Source organism: Chrysemys picta, chromosome 5 (assembly GCF_011386835.1).
Source record: "Chrysemys picta bellii isolate R12L10 chromosome 5, ASM1138683v2, whole genome shotgun sequence".
NCBI lineage: Eukaryota > Metazoa > Chordata > Testudines > Emydidae > Chrysemys > Chrysemys picta.
In genome coordinates this window covers 86,263,025-86,279,763 of record NC_088795.1, presented here as the reverse complement: position 1 = coordinate 86,279,763, position 16,739 = coordinate 86,263,025, and the positions used below count along the sequence as shown (strand labels likewise).

Below are 16,739 nucleotides of genomic sequence, written 5' to 3'. Positions count from 1 at the left end.
GTGTTAGTTGGGGGCATATCAGACATTCTGAGGACAGCAGTCAGACTGCAGAGATTTATATGATGGGTTATTAATTTACAGACTGTACTGTCATTATGCAAACCTGAACATCTGAGTACAGGGAAATGCATAACTGAGAAGAAAGTAATTAGTTATGGGTCAACAACTGTACAGCAGCCCTGCACACTGACTGGATGATAAATTCTGTTGAAATTAACCCCCTTAAAATCAAGAACCTATCCATTATTTAAGCTCTAGATGTTTTTGTCCTAAAGTATATATATATATATATATATCAAATCAAAAATTACAGTCCAGAATATGTGCAAACTCCTATACAATACCACTTGTTCATAATCCCATACTGGTCCTTCCCCCAATCATTCAAGTAGCTCCTTCCCCACAAAAAGAGATGTTTTACAGAGTACCCAGAGATTAAGACATGGATTGGCAGACCAAGAGCAGAAGGAGCAAGTTCATAAAAAGTGCCCTGCCATCACCTTCCTTCCTTCTAAAGCTATGTGACTGTAAACTCAAGTATCCCTGTTGATTGCAACTGCTAAAAAGTCACACAGCTAGAAGAGCTGGTAATTCAGCTAAATCAGCCTTAAAACCAAAGTTAATTCCACCCAAAAACTGATAGTTAATGCAAACTGGAGACTGGTATCACGCACTCTGTACATGAAACAGCTGGCATCTTCATTCCAAATCTTCAACTTCCTTGTGACCTCAAGGCATAGCCCCCATGCAGAACACATTACAGTTGACTCTTGAGACAGAGGTATGAATAACTAACAAGGCCCACACCTGGAGCAGAGGCTGTACTTGCCCGTACATATTGAAAAATTCTTCTTGGCCACAGCTGTACCAGAATGTATACCCTCAGTTTAGATAAACAAATGTACTCCCCTCAGTCAGGGGTGTGGATGTCTTTGGAAATCTTCAGGTTGCTTCCCCCAATCTGTGTGTGACTCTTCAACCTTGATAGCTTCCTGTCAGCTCCCCACACTTATTCAAACATTGGCTAATTGATTACCCTGCTCCAGCCAATTCAGGTAACATATGGACAGAGCAGGTGTCAGCATACCAAAGATATTACCAGCCCATGTCCAGTCACTGGCCATCCCAATACTCTCACATACAAAAAGAGGAGGAGACAAGATGAAAGCTTGCAGTACTTCTCCATGGGGTGTTCTCAGTATGAGAGCAAACACTAAAAGCTATTCCTTGCAACCTCACAAAAGAGCAGAGCCATTCAAAAGATTACCTTCAACTAGACAACATATATGTGCCAGTCAGTGGTACTGAAAGCAGCTGGCAAATCCAAAAGGTTCAATAGAGATCTTGTAAGGCACATGTGTCAAACTCAAGGCCCGCGGGCCACATCCGGCCCGCCATACAATTATATCCGGCCCGCGAAATCGTTTTATATATCTGTTTTTAATGGCCCTGTGATATGACGCCCCAATAACACACACTACAAATCCCATGATGCAGTGCAATTGCCGCCAACGGCAAGCCGCGGTTCAAGTTCGCGGTCTGTTGATGTATACAACGCTAATCTCAAATCAAAGCTAGACCCCAACAATGGCCAAGAGAAAAATTGATTCTGAAAACCGAGGCTTTCAAAGCCGGTGGGAGAATGAGTATATGTTTACTGAAATTGCAGGTAAACCAGTGTGTCTCCTTTGCGGGAGTAATATCGCTGTAATGAAGGAGTATAACCTAAGACGGCACTACGAGACGAAACATGAGAACAAATTCAAAAACCTGAGCGCAGGACAGAAGCTACAAAAGGTAGAGGAGTTGAAGAAGAATTTGACATCCCAGCAGACGTTTTTCACCAAAGCAAAATCACAAAGTGAAGCTGCTGTGAAAGCAAGTTTCATTGTGGCCGAAGAGATCGCCAAATCAGGACGGCCGTTTACCGAGGGGGAATTCGTAAAGAATTGTATGATGAAAGTGTGCGACGTCCTTTGTCCAGATAAAACGCGAGCGTTTGCAAATGTAAGCCTCAGCAGAAACACTGTTGCTAATCGGGTTTGTGAGATGGCGACTGATTTGAAAACACAGTTGATTGAAAGAGCAAAAGATTTTGTTGCATACTCCCTTGCCGTGGATGAAACTACTGACGCGACTGACACTGCACAGCTGGCGATATTTATCCGTGGTGTGGATTCCAATTTGTGCGTAACAGAGGAAATACTGGACATTAAATCGATGCACGGGACAACGAAAGGAGAAGACATCTTTGGAAATGTATTTCAAAGTGTAACCGACATGAAACTGCCGTGGGAAAAACTCGTTGGACTTACAACAGATGGCGCACCTGCTATGTGTGGTGAAAAAAATGGACTGGTGGGAAGGATGCGCTCAAAGATGCGGGAGGAGAACTGTGCCGGTGAGTTGACAGTGTATCACTGCATCATACACCAGGAATCGCTGAGTGCTAAAGTCCTAAAAATGGATCATGTGATGAACACTGTAACACAAACCGTCAACTTTATCAGAGCCCACGGTTTAAATCACCGCCAATTCCAGTCTTTTCTGCGAGAAATAGATAGCGAGTTTGGCGATATGCCATATCATACGGAGGTCCGGTGGCTAAGTCGGGGAAAAGTTCTCAAAAGACACTTTGAGCTGCGAGAGGAAATCTGCCAGTTCATGGACAGTAAGGGGAAAGACAGCACAGTTCTGCGGGATGAAAAGTGGAAATGTGAGTTGGCGTTCCTGGCTGACATAACGTCGCATCTTAGCGCTTTAAACCTTCAACTCCAGGGACGGGAGCACATAATAACCGATATGCATGATGCAGTGAAGGCATTTCAAGTGAAGCTGCGCTTATGGGAGACACAAATGCACCAATGCAACTTGTCTCACTTTCCCTGTTGCCAAGTAATACGGAACCAAGAAAGTGCCACAGTTTTCCCAAATGCCACCTTTGCTGAAAAACTCAGCGCGCTGCGCACTGAGTTCGCACAGCGCTTCAGTGACTTTGAGGCACAGAAAAGTAACTTCGAGCTGCTTCGCAACCCATTTGCAGTCGATGTGGAAACCGCACCTGTAGAAATGCAGATGGAGCTGATAGAACTGCAATGTAACGGGACACTGAAGGCAAAGTACGACACTGCGGGGCCAGCACAGTTCACTCGCTTCATTCCTGAAGCGATGCCGCAGCTCCGCCAACATGCGGCTCGAATCCTGTCCATGTTTGGCAGCACATATCTGTGCGAGCAGCTGTTCTCTGTGATGAAAATTAACAAAACGTCACACAGGAGTCGCCTCACTGATGAACACCTGCAATCGATCCTGAGAATCTTCACAACACAGAACCTAACCCCAAACATAAACGAACTTGTTGCAAAGAAAAGACTCCAAGTATCAGGCTCTGACTAAATAGGACAAGAAAATGGAATGTTATGATTTGTTATGATTATACTTTTGCTTTAAATTCAATTTTTTATTTATATTTTCAGATTTTTTAATATTCCAGCATGTACAGATTTTGAATGTATTGTATTGACAGGATATTTTTTTATGAAGAGCAAAATATTTTAAGTTGAAATGTATTTATTTTGGAATGATATCCTGTATTTTGGTTCATATTAATGGTTAAAAAACATAAATATTTAGTCTGTTAAATAAATGGTTATACTGTTCGGCCCGCGAGTTTTGAGTTTTGGCCCCCTGTGCAATTGAGTTTGACACCCCTGTTGTAAGGGGATCACTGAACACCACAGTTATTTCATACACCCTCCCAACAGCTTCCTGACTTCCCTTCAAGTAGTCTCCTGCTTGCTTCTTTTTACAGCTTCTTTGTTAGCACAAAAGTTGCATCTGAAAGGCCTCATCCCACCTTCCTTGTTGGTGAAATCACTATTAAGGTTGGATCAAGCATGGCAGGGGGATCTGGCTCTTGGAGGCGGGGAGGAGAGGGAGGGGAAGAGAGAAGAATCCTAAGTAAAATAAATAATTAGCCAGGCTGAGTCACGTTGTTCTGTTGTTGGCAGTCTCAGCTACTAGTCTCAAGAGAGACATCCAGAGGGCCTCAAAGCATTTCACCCCATCCCATCTGAAATGTAATGGGATCAACTGTAGCCACTACACCACTGTAAATACAGAACAAAAAATGAATGATAATGTAACAGCACCTATAATGTAGGCTTCGCTAATTATATGGGAATCCTTTAATGGGCTCACCCATTCATAATTATATAGTTCAGATAGTAATACCTTAGAGTTTTTTTGACTTGGGTTGCTTTATGTTACAACCTTTATAATGCTATTGTATGGTTTATAAAGTCCACATGATTTTCTTTCCTTGTAAAACCATTTATCGAGCCATACTGGACTACAGCTGTACATGTTGACATACTTCCAAGTCGAAGGGGACATTATACAGCTAGTGTTCTTTTAGAACAGGGGTTCTCAAACTGGTGGTCATGACTCCTCAGGGGGTGACAAGGTTATTATGTGGGGGGGTCATGAGCTGTCAGCTTCCACCCCTAAACCCTGCTTCACCTCCAGCATTTATAATAGTGTTAAATATAAAAAATGTGGTTTTAATTTATAATGGGGGTGGGGGGACACTCTGTGACCCCTTTCACACAGTAAGCCCCAATACAAAAGTTTGAGAACCATTGTTTTAGAATAAGCTATTTGAGTCGGTATGAAGTGACCGTGCAAAAACCAATCTTTACAATTTGTTGATGGCCGTTGGCACCATAGTCACAAGATTGCAGTAACTTGAAAACGAGTTAATGTTTAAAAAAACATCAAGTAGCAATAAGTCAATGAACTCACAGAGAACTAGAAAAATTAAATTACACTAGAATGGCAAGAACTGAGCCACTGGAGTATCAATACAGTCAAATCCCTTAATGGTGTTAGGAAAGCAGTCAATACTACACGGACTGAGCTTGCATTTCCTTAAGTGCACTGGGTCAACAGCAACCATAGCTGAAATAAAGATGGTCACCCAACATCAACTATTATCTCTCTAGCTAAAGGAGAAATTAAAATAACTACTCATCCCAGAGCAAGAAGAATAAAACAGTGAAAAAATGTGCCAAAGCAATGGCTAATATTGGGGGGCGGGGGTTATACTGTAGGGAGAAGAGAAGGTTCTTTTAGCAATAGAAAGTATACCAGTATTTAAGCTATTTTAAATCTTTGGGCAACTTTTTGGAACTAGAAAAGCCACAGAAAGATGGACAAACTGACTCCTACCATCATAATTAGTGCTATTGGTCACTGATGCTGTTACCTGATTAGATTTTGTTTTGGTTTTTAAAGTTAAGTAGTAAAAAAAGTACGTTGGGGGGTGGGGGGAGGGAATCTGTGTTTAGGTACAAAAGTATACATTTACCCAAACAGTGCCTCCACATAAGTGATCAGAAAGTGTCTGAAGTGGAAAAACTAAATTGAATACCTACAACCCAACTGAACCATGAATCCAGTTTCATGGACATGTTCAAAAAATTTCTTCATTCCACCTGTTCAAGTAAACTAAGGGCTGTTCAAAAGAGATGTTGTAGTATCATTCCCATCTTTTGGCTCAGATTTTTTTGAAAGACAAATCTTGCTAGAACCACCCAGTTACACTAAAAATGGATTGATTCCTGTCAGCTGGACACTCATTTCCATGAGAAGAAATTTTGAGTGGAGAATTAAGATGATGATCCTAGACTTACAGCCATTTAGATTATTTAATAACTGATTCAGTAAGTTATCTCCTCCACTATCTCTGAAAACACTTGTGCCCTAAGCATTAACTTTCAACAGAAGATCTACTCCAAGTGAAACACCAGGCTATCCCTGGTACTTATTCCTATGACAACCTCATATTTTCCTGATATATGTTCATGAACAGCCAAGAAGTTATTTCAAATAAGCTTTGAGAGCTTTGCATCAAATCTTACAAAGTTCTGAAGACTCTGGAGTACAGCATTTTATTTAGCTAGCATTGACTTTCAGCATCTAGCAAACTTAGCTATTAGAAATTCTACCAAAGGTCTTAAACTGGCAACTTTCTTGCTGTTTAATTTACCTTTTTGTTTGCATCAAAACAAAGATCTTAAGGCTAGGAAGTGGTAAAAACAGTTTTCCTGTTCTGTGTGTCAGGCATTAGATTTATGACGTTTTGAATCTTATAGATTTAAAGGGGTTGAACAATTGCCATAACAGTTTACTATAAATGATTTCAAACTAACATGACAACTGAGCTGCAAAGCTACTTCTACAGTTGCAGTGTAGCTGTTCTAATGTGCCCTTGATATGTAATTTTGCCCAATAAAGATGTAATTACATTAAGGAAATCTTAATTGGTGCTCCATATTAAGTTTGATACAGAAAAATTGTGACCAGTCAAGTTACTTTGGTACCAGAATTTCAGAAGAACTAGATGAATTTCTCTGTTGAGAGACATATGGCAAACAACTTCCCTAGACAGTTTTGTTTAATTACTGCTGACTTTTTGCATTATACTCTTTTAGTTAAGGTAATTTTGAGATGCTTCACCTTTCACCACACGTTGAGGTAACTCCATTTATAGTGTTCCATATACAGTATTGCTTTGTGCAATGTTCTGTAGGTTCTTCTACTACTTAAAACTTGAATATGAACTTAAAGCTTGACCTTTTCCAAGGTACTTTAAGACTAGATCATTGCACCTCCAGTGAACACAGTTAGCTGTATTTGTTGATAGATCAAAAGAGTTTCTTTGTGCCATAAACCTGGCAATTCCAGTAACTTTTCAAGTGATTTTTTAAGCCTGTAGAGTTACGTTGAACTTGCAGAGTTCTTGGCCTTACAGTTACCATAATGACCATGATTAAGGCCCTACTTAATTTGTGATACTGCAGAAATTGCAGATCCCACAATACTAGGCTTCCACAGCAATTTTGATTTTAATTAGCTTACTTTGCCCAGCCCACAATTTTGCATACATTTTGAGGTTTGCAACACACATTCCCCCCCCTTTGGTACAGTACAACCCCATTTATCCGAGCAGATAGTGGCTCGGGCTCCTGCTGTCTGGGTATGATGGGGCTTTCACTGTGAGCCCTGGGCATTAATGAGTGTAACAGAGTTGCAACAAAATGTCTGGTAACCATAAACTATTGGCACGCATAACATAATACTTCAGTGTTTATATTGTTCCAGCAAATTTTTCTTAAACAAATAGGTTTTCTCTGGCTTTTCCAAATTACCACAATTAATAAAGGTCCATTACTACTTTTCTGGGATTTTCCATGTCATCTCCGCAACTCAGCCATAATTATTTGACAGTCATCCCACAATTCAAGTAGGGCCTTAACCATGATATATTATAGAAGGAAGTGAACATTAGGGACTTATGAGACCTTCTGCTTAATCACATGGCATTTGGAGTCTGCTCACACTATGAAACTTGCATCCTCATCACCCACCCAAAAGAGGAACGTGCTATGCTTTCAGTTCTATAGTTGCTGTTATCCATTATTTACTGGATGGCTAGGTTAGATTCCATAGTCTTCAGTTCCAACTTTTACAGTAAGTATTTTCATAATGCTTAGATCAAACAGCTACTGTGCATTCAACTAGACAGATCTAGTTTGCCAACTCTGGTTATTTTTATCATGAATCTCTCAGTACTTTGTGTTTCTGAAGTCCCCTGCCCTTGTAGTCATGTGACTACATGAGAATCTCTGCTTTCATAAAAATGTTTCTAGCCCTCATGGTTGCAGAGAAAAGCTTAAAACCATGTACCCTAAAGTTCAGAAGGCAATTAAAAGCCTAGGATTTTTTCTTCACTCATGAATTTGGGGGCCCTGACTTAACATAACACTTTGGGTTGGAAATACTACAGGTCTATGCTTACGGCTGAAATCGGTACCTCAAAAGTGAGGAGGCAGATTTGTTCTTTTGACCTGTAATCTAAGTGGAAAGAAGGAAAAAAAGTAAAGCTGTGCATCCAAGAATAATGTGAGCCATTTATTTGTATGGAAAGAACATTTCTTTATAAGGTACCATCATATACTCAATCATCTGAGCTCTCAAAAAATGACGAGTAATATTCTGTTATTTAACAAAGATGCCCAGCAGCCACTATTTTGTATACCATTTTTAGTTTGAGCTCAACCTTTGTTCACTGGGTATTTACGAACTGTAGACTCTTCATGTGCTGGATAGTGTGTAACTGGTGAAAGCACTGCACTGAATTGTATCTGCAGGCTTATCTGCTCCATTTCATTTTCAACCAAAACCAAGAGTTTTAAAGCAACCTTAATAAGTAACTTGTAAAGAGTTGTGAAATACACTTTAAAATGAGTCAACATAAATTTAGGCTTATTAGGTATAAAATTAAGTCTCATGTTCATAATGTGACCCCCCTCCAACTCCAAAAGCTGGCAGGCTTTGTCTGGTCAAGGAGGGGGGTCATAGTTCTTTTAAGTGTTCCTCCTCTTTTGGGTTGGGAAGTGACATCACTTGAGCTAGGCATTGATCAGAGGGGCTCAGGTAAGACACTGGGCCAGAGAGAGGGTATCTATGTCCTGCCATGCACACTCATGTTCCATTGGGTATCTGCTGGCCTCATTCCAGACTGCGGCAGGTAGGTTGGGAGCATCACTAGCAGAACTAAAGACAGACTTTAAGGTCACTTACGAATTGTGTTAAATAGCCAAGTTGGGATCTCTGGACACTCCAGAAATAAGTTGGCAGAGCTTTTAGGATTAATCAAGAGGGCCAGGGCAGTCAATAAGGGTGCACTACATGAACTGCAGACTATTATTGGTCATCCTAATTTTGCATACAAAGTCATGGCCCCAGGATGAGCACTTTGTGCTTGGCTGTCAGCTGCTACTGCTAGGGTACTGAGACCCAATTATTTTTATAAGAGTGAGTAAAGAATTGGAAGATTTATGGATAATAAATAATAATAATAATAATTGGAGATACACCTATCTCAGAACTGGAAGGGACCCTGAAAGGTCATCGAGTCCAGCCCCCTGCCTTCACTAGCAGGACCAAGTACTGATTTTGCCCCAGATCCCTAAGTGGCCCCCTCAAGGACTGAACCTTAGGGTTTAGCAGGCCAATGCTCAAACCACTGAGCTATCCCTCCTGCCCTGGGAACAGTTCCTAAATCACTTTAATGGAGTTTCCTTTCAGAGAGAGGAATGGATGATATGCTAGAGGCAGACCTAAAAATTGGCTCTGATGCATCAGTGTAATTTTTTTTTTTTAAACCAAGGCAGGTGGTGTGCTCAGAAATGGCCTGCTGACTGAATGCAAAAAGGGGATAATAAATTCCTGGAATTCTTTCCCATTTTAGTTGCAGTGACTATTTGGGAAAAGGAGTTTACAAACCAAAGTGTTTCTGGAGTGACAGCCCAGGAGTGATACATGTTACTGATCAACAGTCCTCTAGATCACTCAGTGTGATGATGTTTGCAAGGGCACTTGTCCTACAGCATTCAATTAATAACTTCTGGTTTACTGGCAAACTTGGGTCTGGGATTAATAATGGTATAGCCGACATTGTGTCTCAATTTCAAGTGGACAGGACAGACGCAGAAACACAAAACAGATACCACTGGCCCTTTGGAAACTTGGAGTATGACTGCTATTAGATGAGAGAGAAGGCGGGTGAGGTAATATCTTTTATTGGACCAACTTCTGTTGGCAAGAGAGACAAGCTTTCAAGCTTAAACAGTTCTTCTGCTATGGGATTAGCCAAAGATCAGTAGAACTACAAACATCTAGGGTTTATGAGGAGGGATTAGGGAGGGAATTTAATCAAAATCAGATAAGAATGGACCTTCCTACAATTTGCCCTATTCCTAAAGATCAGGTACTTCGGCATATGGCATTACTGATACACCATGGTCTGCTGCCAACCATATCTGGTCACTTACCAGGCATCATTTGTAGCAGGATAAAAGGTTACTCTATCCTTGCAGCAGGTTTAGTTAGGATGTTAGAGGAGTGGTCTTGAGATAGAAGGCCAAGGGAAAATCCCCAACAACTCATTATTCAGATTCTTAGATATCTGGTGCAAGTTCTCCACTAGATATGCCAGTGCAGCCAAGAGGCAGCCTTGTTCAAGGCCACATTCCTGATGGCATTTTTTGGAGCATTTAGAGCCAGTGAACTAATGCCTGGGGCAGCAAAGGATACTTCAGGTAGGCCTTTGGAGTTTAGGGACTCTCAGGATGGTGAGGCAGGGATTTGCTAGTCAGGGGATTAAGGGTTTATATAGCATTGAGACCAGCTAAGAATGGGCCTGCCTTTCTTCAGGGCAATGGGAGTTACCTCAGAAGAGTACCATTTTGTGGCAATCAAGGTGGTTTAATAATGTGACAGTTCCCTGCTAATGAATTTAGGTCCCCTTTGTTCAGATTTGGTGCTGCCACTGTCCCTGTCCAACAGAAAATAGGAGCATGAGGGATGCAGACAATTGGGCATTGGCATTCAAATGGAGTATAGAATGTATGTGAGGCCTCCAGTGGGTAATCAGAGTTGAACGGCATGAATGGCTAATTTTAATATCTATTCAATTTTCAGGAGCACAGGAGTGGGTCACATGAACTGATGCATGGATCTGCAGACATGATTTGTGCACTGGGTCCACTGGTGGGCTGCTAGTTCACCTGCAAGTTCACAGGCAAGGCGATTTTGAGTTGGCATGAAAGAAGGAGCTGCTCTGGGACTAGCTGATGCCTCTCACACTCAGACATCCAGACAGTAGCCATTGGACAGGATTCTAGTGCACCTGGGTGAAGACCATTTAGAATTTTATGACAATCATCAGGGCCTTCTCCCAGGGGGCAACTGTAAACTCTGAAATGCTGCACCAGAGCAGGGTGGAGAGCTGCCAGGCCTCCACAAATTGACAAGGCCAGAAAATGTGCAAATCAGGAAGCAACTTAATTTGTACATAAATGGGGATGATTGGTAGTTACCCATGAAAAAATATATATATATTATATCTGAGTCACTCAGGAAAGAAGAGATAGACCTGTTCAACGGGGGAGCAGATTTTTTGGCCAGTGTTAGGGATGCAATTAACTATTTGGGAACCTGGGTGACGGTTGGTGGTGGCAGCCAAGTTAATAGCTGGCATCTCCTGGTGGCAGGTGTCAAGTGCAGGAACTCATTCCATAGTGGGTCTGGTTCCCTGGTAAACCAGTCTCAGAAGCAGATTTAGGTAATTCATCCCCTAATGAAGCTAGGGAATGGGGTTGAGCTCATGCTCATAACATCTGGTTTAGCAAGAAGACAATCCCCTTCCCAAGCCTCTTAACCCTCAGACACAGGAGGGTGGTGGAATCCCAGCACCAGCAGCACTCCTTGAAGAGGTGGTTCTTCTTATAGGATACAGCTTGCCAAGCCAGTTTGCAGCAGTCCCATTAGCCAAGTGCAGAGCTCTCAGATCTGGTCAGAGGGCAGCCATCAGTGAAGTGACAATGTCTTTGGCCACAGCTGCATGTGGGGTCCTCTTGTTAGCCCCAGGTCTGAGGCTGGCTGAATGCTGACCCTAACACATTCGAGAATCAATTCAGAAGGGCATGGCAAATCAGAGCTGGGTACACGCATGATTAGGTCAGTTTATAAGAGACTGTTTCTGCCAGACAATTCTTCATGCCACACTGACGTAACCGAAGTCTGGGCAGGGCAAGCGGGCCCACAATGGGTGCCTCGATGACAAGAGCAAAGAGGTAGTAATGAGCAAGGAAGTAATGAGGATCTGAATGGACAAGTTATTGGTAGATAGTTCCCAGACAAATAAATGAAGTTGTGGCCTAATTAAACCACATCCCTCACATTTTGTTTGTTTTTCCTATATGTTTGGTACAACGAAGACTGTAAAGCAAGACTAAGATTAATCTTCAGCTTTTTACTCTAAGAGAACACAGTTGGAGTTAAACATCTTATTAGATCTCAACAGAATCTGTGGTCAGTCAGCCACTACAATTCATCACTTGCAATACAGGAAAAGTACATTTAGGACATACTATATTTCACAATCAAGGAAAGGCAGTAAAAGTCAGCTCATATTTGTAATCCAGACTCATTAACTGCATCCATGTGTGTCATTAACTGATTTTAAATTCTTGAGGATTTAGTCAGCAATCTCAAAGCCTTCCCACTCACATAAATGCTAGTCTATTAACACCATGACAAGTTTTTCCCATAAGAAAGTTGGAAGCAACTACTGTATATCAATAACTCAGCTCACCAACAACATCATGCTATATAATATAGCCTAAGTGTTCACCAAGCACAGTTGTTAAACTAAGTACATTTTCTTCCTTCAATAGTATTAGTATCCTAAAACAAAATATATGTCAGACTAGCATAGCCAAACCCTTGATACATCGGAGAGGAAAGTACCATTGTTGCTTAAGGCAGGTAAAACTTGAATCTTGTCATTGTATACCCACTGCATATTAAATGCTTGTGATAACGTAACCCGATCTTCTTGAAAAACCTTTATGAGTGAACCCTAGAAATATTTAACCCAGTGGTACTTTATGAGCCTGTGTTGTGAAGCAAGCTATGAGGGGATTTCATCATCTTTGTCCCAATAGCACACTTTATCATGAATACTTATTAAATTAAAGTCGCTTTTTTTAACAAATATTTACAGAGCACTTTTGCTTCTTCAATTTGATAGTGAACTTGATGAATTTTTTTTTTTAAACCCACAATGCCTGCTTGGCCTTAGAACAATGGTGTCAAATTTGAGCTCAATGCCCTTTTCAAACTTTAGCGCTCTTCTCTTTGCCAACTTTGTGTTGTATAAATAGAAACAAAGGAGGTGTAAACATTCAAAATATTTTCAAAAAATATGGCAAGGATGTTATAGCTTTTATTACTACACTAAATTGATCAAGGTGGGTGCTAGCAATTACTAGTAGTTAAAAATGTCACCATTGTTTTAACATTTTTTGAACTTCCACTTTAATTGGAGACACTCAGTGTACTATTTTAACTACATGCTCCAAACAAATGTCAACACTGATTTTAATCCTCTAAAGAGGACTTTACTACCCAACTCTACCAGACTCGGGGGGGGGGGGGGAGAGAAGGGAGGCTCTGCGGGATGGGAAATGCACCAATCTGCTCTGTACAGAGGGTACTGGTTTTAAAAGACAGTAACATTCTTCCTATTTGTTTGGAAGGTGTTAGTTTTATGTGGCGGGTCACAAAAACATACAAGAGAGGTATGTATTCTCAATATCTTATTTTTAATTATATGGAGAATAGGTAGTAGACAAAAGTTAGTAGACAAAGCCCTTGACTTGCTTTCAGAAAGCATAGCTGAAGTTCAACTTGAGGTCTTCAATTAAGATTTTGGTGGTATTCACTCAGTCACATGAAAGCCACAACTTTTAAAGTCTCCAAGTAGAAAGAAAGGCTTGAACTGCTAGACCCATTACAGTGAGAAAGTAGAGGAGTCCTCCAAGATCAAAGTTAAGGTCATTTATACAGTACTATGGGGGGGAGGGATAGCTCAGTGGTTTGAGCATTGGCCTGCTAAACCCAGGGTTGTGATTTCAATCCTTGAGGGGGCCACTTAGGGATCTGGGGCAAAATCAGTACTTGGTCCTGCTAGTGAAGGCAGGGGGCTGGACTCTATGACCTTTCAAGGTCCCTTCCAGTTCTAGGAGAAAGGATAGGATAGGGGCACAAAATGGAAGTAAATCCCTGGAACGAGGAGCAGATGACTTCTGGTTCATCGCTGCTAAATCCCTTATTCTGTCAGCACAAAGCTACTCAAAACTAAAACAAAGGACATCAATGGGAAAACAACAACAATGAAGAAAATCATCTGTCTGAGTATTTTGTTTCCTTTTACAATTAACACCCAAGATTTGTGTAAATTGAGAAAAATGTATTCCCCCCACATGTTAGTGTGACAGCACTTTGTATATATACAGTTTCATATCTCATTATATAAAATTTTTGTCTGGGGTACTCTTCCCACAAAGAAAAAATATTTCAAAAATAGAAAAAAATGTGGATTTAAGACCATAAAAATCAGCAAAGGGATTCGTAAGCAGGAGTAATACCTAGATTGCTTTAAACTCATTTTGAAACTGGCTAGATTTCAAGATGACCATGTCCCATTAAAGTTGTTTTATCCAGTTCAACTAGAACAACTCAGTTTGAAGGTCCCTTAAATGTTAACACCTGTCAAAAATGGGTTACTTTTTTTTTTAAAATATACCTTTATATGCATTAATCACAAGCATAACCACCCTTGTGTTGCTTTATGCAATATAATCTGCATCAAAAGTAGGTTGCCTTGGGAACTTCAGTCAAACCAATATCCCCATACATTTACCTCTCACAGTAATATAGAACAATAGAAATATAGGGCTGGAAAGGGGCTCAGGAGGTCATTCTGTCCATCTTCCCCCTCCCCACACACATAGGCAGGATGTAGTATACCAAGATCACAGACACAGTTTAAAATGGCAAGGACTAAAAGCAGGAGACTGCAGCTAGGAGTGCAAGAGAAAAGTCTGTCGCATGACCCAGGGCGAGAGAGGACGTCTAGCTATTGCTATCCGCAGTGGCTGCCACAAAAATAGTCACCTGACCAAGCCCTTAAGCGCAGGAATGGGAAATGCACGGATTCCATCGGGCACTGCCTCCCTTCCAGAGACGGCCCGAGTTTAGCCGCAGCGCCGTGGTAACGAAAACTAGTTATTCAAGTTCACGGCGAAGTCAAGAAGTGGTAGTTCAGCAAAGTGACAGCCCGCTAGGTGCTTGTCAGCGACTGAGCTCCTACCTTCCCTCTCCAGCCTCAGCTACGCAGTATGGGGAAACTGACCCGATCAGCTAGGACAGGCTGCAGCCGCCAATCCTTTGCTCTCTCTCCCCCCGCCGCGCCAGGAAATCTGGCCAACTTTTTTGCTACGTCCTTGGCAGTGACCGGGGGGGGGGGGAGGGGGGGGAGAGAAGAGAGAGAATCTCTACCTGCTGGGAGAATCACCTACCGCAAGCCCAGCTGCCAGAGCTCTGAGTCAGCCACCGGGGCTGCAGGTCCGGCGCGGCCAAGCACGAAACAAAAGCTGAGTAAGTCGCTGCAGCAGCCCCTTGGAGGCCATGGAGCCGCGTCGCAGGCAGTCCAAGGAATTTAACGAGAAGGGAGAACGCAGCTTGGAGGGACCAAAAGAGAAAACCAGCTCCACGCTCCCATTACTGTACCTCCTTCGCTGCTGCTGCTGCCATTCCACTGCCCTCTGGAAGGGGAGGGGGAAAGACTCACCAGAAAAGAACATCCCCCAACCCTCACAAAGCCCCAGGTCCTCGCCACCCCAACCCCCTCCCAATTCCCCTTCCCACTCCCCTGGGCTAAGAAGTTCGGCGCTCTACAGCTACAGGAGGCACAGCCAGCTGCATTGCAACGGGGGGAGAAGGGCGGCTGGCAGCCCAGCCCCAAATGCCCGCGGAACACCCCGCACAAGTTGCACCAGCCCCCATCTCCCCCTTCGCACTGGGAAGTTTCCAGCCCCCGTCCTCAGCAATTCCCAAAGACACAGAGAGCCGCGCCACGGGGCGAGAGAAGAGAGCGGCCCTCTCAGAACTCCCCCACCCCGGAGCCCTAAACAACAGCTCACCCGGCATGGCACAGCCCTACTCACCTCCCCCTGCAGTTGAGCTTTGCCCCGCTTTGCGCTGCACTCGGGCGCTCCCCTCGCTGGCTCCGTGCGCGCCTTCGCTCTACCCGGGGCTCGCGGGCGCGCGTGCTCAATACCAGCCAAGCAGGGCGGCTCGCGCCTTCCCTCCCTCTTTTGCCTTGGGCACTGGCGACACCTGTTCTGCTTTGTGACGTCAGCACACCTAAGCACCTTCCCCCAACAGAAGCGCACCTGGCCGCCAAGAAGCCCCCTCCCTTCAGTCTCCCTCTCCGGTAGGAGCGGTCTCAGCTGCCGCTTGCAAACCGCTCTCACCTGCCCGTGCAATAGATAAACAAGGATCCTGGTAACGTAAGGCTTGCCTGCTGCATCTACCACTGAGGGAGAAAGTCTGGGGTAGTGATTAGTAGAGACGGGTGGGTGCTAGGACGGCTGGGTTTGGTCCCGATCATAGGATACAGTGCTTTGATCAGGAAATTGGGGGGTGGGAGGGAGGATAAGACAGGGAGATACTGTGCTTGGTTTTGCCAGACTCCCTGGGTGACCTTAGGCTTGTCACTTGAACTCTCAGTGTTTCGGTTGCCCCCACTGTTAAATGGGGGCGCTAGTAACGGGTTTCCATCTTTGCAAAGTGCTTTGAGAGGTGCTGCCTGAAGGAACGATAGAGATACACATTTGTTTTCTTTTAATTTGATTTAAATACATGAAATCAGATGCAAATCTCAAGGAAAAGAGAGGAAGCTGTTAGAGTGGCTTAATGGGTCAATAACTAGGAGTAACAGGATGTAACTAAGAAAAGGGAATATCAGGAAAATCATCCGAACCTAGAGGCCTCTTAGGGTCCAATCCTACACTACAGTATGACAGGCACAGGGGTCTGCCCATATGGCATTCATTGCAGGATCTGCCTTTTACACTATGAAAGTGTCTGCCCAGGGTAGTGATAGACATTCCACTGTTTGAGGTATGGAGTTCTTATATCTTTGTTGTTGGAGAATCATCCATTACAAGCTTATAGCCTGGAGAGGTTTTTAAGGCTAAGAGTACCTTACAGACCTGACATTACTATCACAGGTCTTCAGCTGTTTTGAATCATGTTCTAAG

General features: G+C 42.9%; 2 protein-coding genes across 19 annotated transcripts in view; one reads left to right on the top strand and one right to left on the bottom strand.

Annotated features, from left to right (window-relative positions):
* Nucleotides 1–15,782, bottom strand: part of MTUS1 (microtubule associated scaffold protein 1) — a 209,323-nt gene extending 193,541 nt beyond the window's left edge. For 7 of the 18 annotated variants that reach the window (XM_008168470.4, XM_065597998.1, XM_065597999.1 and 4 more), the window contains exon 1: nt 15,642–15,782. The gene's annotated coding sequence lies outside the window, so the exon portion shown is untranslated. Of the gene's footprint in view, nt 1–14,785; nt 14,904–14,973; nt 15,240–15,617 lie in introns of those variants that run through there. The other 11 variants (XM_024105380.3, XM_065598002.1, XM_024105379.3 and 8 more) reach the window with 8 other exon arrangements.
* Nucleotides 1–16,739, top strand: part of LOC135984072 (uncharacterized) — an 82,024-nt gene that overhangs the window by 16,175 nt on the left and 49,110 nt on the right. The window contains exons 2-3 of the mRNA XM_065598511.1: nt 9,317–9,510; nt 15,659–15,910. Of these exons, the coding sequence (XP_065454583.1) occupies nt 9,317–9,510; nt 15,659–15,910 (446 nt within the window). The remainder of the gene's footprint in view (nt 1–9,316; nt 9,511–15,658; nt 15,911–16,739) is intronic.